At 44.7% G+C, this 7066-nt stretch overlaps 1 protein-coding gene across 1 annotated transcript; it reads right to left on the minus strand.

The window, feature by feature from the left end:
* Window positions 1-639: 639 nt before the first annotated feature.
* On the minus strand, window positions 640-3620 carry LOC124672547. Its single transcript, XM_047208762.1, has 2 exons — window positions 874-3620; window positions 640-775 (listed from the first exon to the last, which is right to left on the minus strand). Exons 1-2 carry the CDS (start codon window positions 3618-3620, stop codon window positions 640-642), a joined length of 2883 nt encoding a protein of 960 aa, XP_047064718.1.
* Between the last annotated feature and the right edge of the window lie 3446 nt (window positions 3621-7066).

The raw sequence follows: 7066 nt of genomic DNA on the forward strand, positions 1-7066 counted from the left end.
AGCTTTGTGAGCTCAGCCATGACGCGAGTGGCGTAGGACTTGATTGTCTTGTAGCCTAGGAGCCCACTCCGCCAATCCTTGCAGCAGGCTTGGTGGAGAAGGAAACCTAAGCTCCCTGGCTGGTCTTGTCACCTTCAAAGGAACCTTCCCGCGTGGGCAGCTCCGTGACTCAGGGACCTCCGCGAGGGAGTTCCTCCCCGAGCTTATCTTCTGCTTCGGCTTGATGTCTCCATGAGGGCTTTGCACCTCGCGGAGCCTCACTCGAGAGTTGCCTCCCGGAGTGATTTTCTCGGTGTGAATCTCCAAGGGCCCAACGACCGTAGGTCCATGGCACCCTGGTCGCCAGTCAGTATACCTAAATCCACAAAGGAACTAGGAGCAATTGGATACACGACCAGTAATCTTCCATGCAGTTTCATGGTAACGCGCTCCAGTATGGATTCCGACACGGTGCACGGAGAAAAACTGAAACAAAATGTATGGAAACAACAGCTATACGCAACGGAGGTACTCACAGCATGCCATCCAGGTGATGGATGAATTGCAAAGGTCTAGTTGGATTATTTGGAGATCTGATCGAGAATCAATCACACTGGACTTCATGGTAATACATGGTTTTCAGTTAAACTACGGGGAGTATCAGTTCAACAATGGACTAAGAACAGCAACTGGAGCAAATGCCAAAAGTCCCCAGCTAGATCTTACAGGCAGTAGCTGCAGGAAACTAAACGAGTACAGAATAACATCACCGCTACATATGGAGAACTCCAGGCAGCTGGAAATGTGGACTGTCCAGCTTACACAGAACGTTCAGTCTTGCCATTCCTCACAATAATGACAATATACGACTCACCATGAACAAGGTTATCTCACGCTGAGTCGGTGCCGAGAAACTTCTCCGGCACCGAAAAAGGATCGAGCTCCAAACAGCCTCGAAGCTTGCCTCCTTTTTCATTTGTCAAATGGAAGCAAGGGATCAGGTGAGAGAACTTTGGGTACTCATCCTTACGTACTGTTTTCACAGCTTCCTCTCTTCTAAATACTGCCATGTATCCATCCACCTTTCTTAACAGCTGAACTCGTATGGACTTATCAATCTGGCCAACTATCTCCACCAATTCATAGTCACAATTTTCAAAATCTCGTGCAGTCCATCCAGCACTCCAGTTCTTGTAAACTGCCCAGATCTCATGAAGGCGGGGGATTATTTCATATTCATTTATTCTGCCAGTTGACCTAGCAAGTACATGATGAGAAAACGAATCTGTACCGGTGTAAGTCATAAGACCATATACGAAGGAAACCTTAAACGTTCCACACCCCACGGGGCAATTTTCTTTTACCAATCTTTTCTCCTCCTCTCGGGGTGGACACACATCAAGCCATCTTACTTCTACTTTATCATTCTTGAGATCAACATTGTTTACGATGGCATAGTAATTGGGGAACTTATCAGTATCACTATAGATAGCCCAGATCTGCCCAGGTTCAAACTTGCGAAGCAATCTTATTTCTGAAAATTCATAGAATTCTGAATCAGGACATTCATATTCTGCCTGGACAATGTCAGCAGATTCCTCGTCAAAATATGTACCTTCTTCAGCAGATCGAGTGTTATGCCCTCTGTTCTCTTCCTTTGATGTCTTTGAAAAGATCCCTGAACTCATGCATGTCGCATGCTGCCTCTCCCCAGCTCTCACGGATCCCTCCCGAGAATCATTTCCAGTATATTTGGAATCAAACTCCTGGTCTTTTACTGCACTACTTTCCGGAACAAAAGAAGCAAATGCCTCTTCCAAGTTAGAGGGAAGCGCTGCAGGATCAAGTTCAAGAGCTCCTTCCGGAATGCCTTCTCTTTCAGTACCGCACATCAAATGATGAGGGACACAATGTGAAAATCTCAGTGTGTTATCCCGAGTTATCACCTTTGGAGTTGTCTCTTTAGACCCCATCATAAATAAGCTAACAAAGCCTTTTATTTTTACAAGTGGCACGGCAATGATGCTATCGCTTGTTGTGAAATCAGAGATAACTTGAACAACTTCATACTCGAAGTCCATGTGCTTGCCTGAATTTGAACTCCAATCAATGTCCCATCCCTTGAAAAGGGCCCAAACTTCACCTTTCCTAGGATATATCTCGTAAAAGTTTCTCGTCTTGCCTTTCTCACGGGAAATAATATGAGAGAACATACGAGTTTCTTTTGCTATTTCTGACTTTCCACGCTTAAACTGTCCACAAGCAACAGGTAGTTTCCCACATGACCATGCCACCTCCGATTTATTTGTGGGATCAAACTCCAGCCGAATGAAGTGTACCATAAACTTCGGGGCTATTTTGACCTGTGTAATTCGTGCATAAGATCTTGGCATACCGCCTTGACTGTCGTAGACAGCCCACATCTGGTTCGCTCTAAACTGATTTACATCTCTAAGTTGGACAAAGTTAAAAAATTCAGGGCATAGTACTTCTTCTTGAACAACATGATCAGATTCCTCGTCAACATCTGTACCTTCAACAGAAAATGGAGTGTTACTCTGTCTGTGCTCTACCGTTGGTGTCTTTGCAAAGATCACTGCATTCCTGCATGTAGCATGTTGCCTCTCCTCAACTCCCACGGATCCCTTCCGAGATTTATCCCCTCTCGATGGACCAGCACATTCGGCATCAAACTCCGAGCGTTTTACTGACCTGCTTTCCGGAACAACACAGGAAATAGCCTCTTCAAAGTTAAGGGGAAGCGCTGCAGGATCAAGTTCAAGAGCTCCTTCTAGAATGCCTTCGTCTTCAGTCCCACTCATCAAATGGTAAGGGACACAATGCGAGAACCATATTGTGTCACCATGAGGTATCAGGTATGGAGTTGCCTCTTTAGACTGCATAAATAAGTTTGCAAAGACTTTTATCTTGATAAGCGGTACGACAGTTATGCTAGTGCCTGTTGTATAATCAGAGAGGACCTGAACAACTTCATACTTGTAGTTTTTGTGGTTGTCGGCATCTGAACTCCAACCAATATCCCATCCCTTGAGAAGGGCCCAAACTTCATCCTTTCTAGGATATATTTCATAAGAGTTTCTTCTACCAGTGAATATGGCACGCACAGGATGAGAAAAGTGTTTCGTGTCGGTGTAAGTCATGATACCAAGGGTGGTGGCAACCCTAAAGGTTCCGCACCCAACAGTCCGATCTTCTACCAGTCTTTTCTCCGCGTCTTCCTCAGGACAACCTTCAAGCCATCTTGCTTGTACTTCACTATTCTTGAGATCAACTTTCTCTATGAAGGCATAGTAATTGGGGAACTTGTCTGTCTCACTATAGAGAGCCCAGACTTGCCCAGGTTCAAACTTCTGAAGCGATCTAATTTCGGAAAATACTCCTGCATTTTTCCACACCGCAGCTGACTGTTGAATTGTTGGACAAAAAGGAACATGTTGCTCAGTTAAAAGATGCGCTATAAAGGGCTTCAAGCAGTTTTGACAGCAAACAGCTTTCTTCAACATTGAATGGTAGTACTGATATTTGGTTCCACAAGTTCCACAAATGGTCCAAAATGTCCGCAGTGTTGCAGATTTTGAGGCTTGTAGCTGTCGCTGCTGGTGCATACTATGGAGATTCATAGGAGGAGCGTAAGGTGAGATATACTACTTCCAGAGGACAGACAGTATGCCAAACAAATTAATTTGTCAACCTGAAAAAAATAAAGAAGAAGCTATGATTAAGAAATTTGGTAAGCACAGTCTAAACGAGAGATAATAAGCGTAAGAAGCAACGAAAGCTGGGAATCTTTCCGCTACAAAAGTAAGAAAAAATAATGGCAACCAGTAGGCAGTTGCTTCAGTTGATTGGATTCCTTAATACAGCAGGTTTGTCACTACGCTTTGTGCAAGTTCAGTTACAATTTTCATGTACCCTGAGTCCACTCAGATCATATAACACTTACTTAACCAGAACTTGCCATGTGCAATTTGAAAGAAATTAGGACAAAGGAAGGGAAATAGGGAGACAAATATGCATGCCAGCAAGAATAACATAATTGCGTATCTGCATGTAACGTTATATATTTAAAGATCGACGGATTAGTCAGGAAAAAATGTATTAGCAGGCCATATTTTCTGCTTAGCATATTAGTTAACAAAAGCCTGATTCAGCAACACATCTGTTTTGTAAAAATCAATGTAGTTAATAAAGCACATGAATAAAAGTCTCTCACAAAATTAGCAACTTCGGCTCACTATCCATGGATTAGTGAAACATCTTTGCTACTATCATAGTGCCCAAAGCAAAAGATTAAAGTGGACGATGACAACAAAACAAGCTAGGATCTAAAGTCCAAGCTATAATAAATAAAGGGGTGTGTACTGGAATCTGAGAGCTTTGGTCCTTAAGTATGACGCTACTACTAATAGCTAGCTGATAGCAAAAGGCCCAAGTCAATACCAGGACATGAAGTGGAAGCATAACTAGGCAGATGCACCGAAGTACCATTATTTAGAATTTAGCCAGTATCTAAATTATCGATGGAAAAAAGAGGTCCACAGTGTATGTGTGCTTTAAGAAACTATAAAGGCTGTACAAAATATACAATTTGTATTTACATACGATCGCCATAACGGTCACGGAGCACAAGCACAGTACTGTCTGCAGGAAGAATTGCTTGGTTAATGTTAGTTTTCAACTTCTCGCTACGCTGATAATCGTGCCAGACTTCAAAAATATACACGCTACTGTACATACCTAAAAGGGAAAAAGGTAAAGCAGATTTCATCCTTCGTTTGATCGATCAAGAAAGATTAGTTATTATACAAAAACTAGGGTAACCACCGTCCCCACTTCTGGTAATTTCTGCTCCCACCGAGAGAGCAACAACGACTCCACTTTAGCAACAGGATTAAAGAATGCATTCGACCTTCAAGCTAAAAAAGTAGTAGCACATTAATATTTCCCCCAAATGTTTTTCCCGAAATAGAGAAACGCTGAAGCTCACGTTCTCTGAATGAGGTCACCAGACATACCACGCCTTTGCCGCATATGAGTCCTACTAACCGAGACCATGGCTAAACGGCGTGACGGACCAACCCACAAAAACCAGCGCTGAAGCTCAAGCCCCGCAAACCCTAGCCGATCAAAAAGGAGATCCTAGGAGTATAAAATAGGAAATCCTAGCTATCCAACCCATTGGCCATGAATCCAGATTTGCCCCCAAAAGTTCATCATCTCAAGACGTAAACGCATACGCCGGGAAGAGACAGTACACATACCTAACCATCGGCGGCCAACCGCAGTGCGCGACGATGAGAGCCTCCGGCGGATGGCCGGTGGCGACGCCGATCAAGGAAGAAGAGCAAGGGAAAGGGGACTAGGGGAGAGGGTTTTTGGACGGTCAGTGAGAAAAGAGTAGGCTGGAACTACTGGATGCAAGAGATGAACCGACCGCTGAGTTACTGCAATGTGGTCAAGAAGTCACGCCCCATCATGCCGAAGCCTGCTAGTGGCTACTGCGCCGTTTCCTAGGCAACCCTCCAGTCCTCACGCCTCTCTTTGATTCGCACGATTTTTTGAAAGGGCAGAACAGTAAAACCGTGGTAGAAATTCGAATGTCATATTGATTGAATGTTTTATCTCTAAATAGCAAGCCCCACTAGCTTTTGCTAGCTCCTCGTGCAGCCAAGTCACGATTAATTTGCAAGGCAAGTCAGTGGCGAACTCTCCGCTGATTTTCTCTCGCGTGAACTGATCAAGCCATTTCTTTCTTGAAGACCTATAGCCCATGAAATATGACCATGTTCAATTTTAAGATATAACTTGCAGACTCCTTATCTTCTGCGCTGATTATTATAACCTCATTAACGTCGCCACTATCAGCCGCCGCGACCCACCATCTCGAAACGGAACGGACTCGGACATCTCACAATTCATTGATGTCCGTTCCTAGCAAATGCGGAAGAAACTGTTCCATTTAATTGAGGTGCAGCTACCATGGTGTTTAAATGCCTGCCTCTGCCGTCATCTAGCCCGATGGGCTGCTCACATCTTCATCCTTGGCACCGCCCTCTTCAGAATGTTGTTGGATGCTCCCCATTTTAAGCCTCCCCTGATTTTCCTATCCCAGCACGCCCTATGTCTTTGAATTTGTCAGATTTAACTCTGCCCCCAAAGATGCTTGACGTTTTGCTGGCAAGGAGATCACTACTCCGTAAAGTTGGTGCTCCATTGCTTCATATGCATATTGCATCCCCACTAGCTGATTTTGTTGGCTCCTCGTGCAGCCACGTCACCGTTAATTTGCAAGGCAAGTCCGTGGCGAACTTTCCGCTGGTTTTCTCTCGCGCGTGGGATAGTCAAGCCATTTCTTTCTTGAAGACCTATAGCCCATGCAGAAGTAAGATGGCCCATGTTCAACTTTAAGATATTAACAACCCAGCGACGTCCGGCATGCCAACCTGCGTTGCGTGGACTTGCAGACTCCTCATCTTCTGCGCTGATTATAACTCCATTAACGTCGCCACTATCAGCCGCCACGACCCACTATCTCGAAACGAAACGGACTCGGACATCTCACAATTCATTGACGTCCGTTCCTAGCAAATGCGGAAGAAACTGCTCCATTTAATTGAGTTGCAGCCACCATGGTGTTTAAATACCTACCTCTGCCGTCATCTAGCCCGCTGGGCTGCTCACATCTTCATCCTCGGCACCGCCCTCTTCAGAATATTGCTGGACGCTCCCCATTTTAAGCCTCCCTTGATTTCCCTATCCCCCAGCACAGATCCTATGTCTTTGAATTTGTCTGATTTAACTCTGGCCCTAAAGATGCTTGACGTTTTGCTGGCAAGGAGATTACTACTCCTTAAAATTGGTGCTCCATTGCTTCATATGTCTGATTGCATTCCCACTAGCTGATTTTGCTGGCCCCTCATGCATCCACATCACCGTTAATTTGCAAGGCAAGTCCGTGATGAACTCTCTGCTGGTTTCCTCTCGCGCGTGGGCTGGTCAAGCCATTTCTTTCTTGAAGACCTATAGCCCATGAAGAAGTAAGATGGCCCATGTTCAACTTTAAGAT

This window comes from Lolium rigidum, chromosome 7 (genome assembly GCF_022539505.1).
Source record: "Lolium rigidum isolate FL_2022 chromosome 7, APGP_CSIRO_Lrig_0.1, whole genome shotgun sequence".
In the NCBI taxonomy this organism is placed as follows: Eukaryota; Viridiplantae; Streptophyta; class Magnoliopsida; order Poales; family Poaceae; genus Lolium; species Lolium rigidum.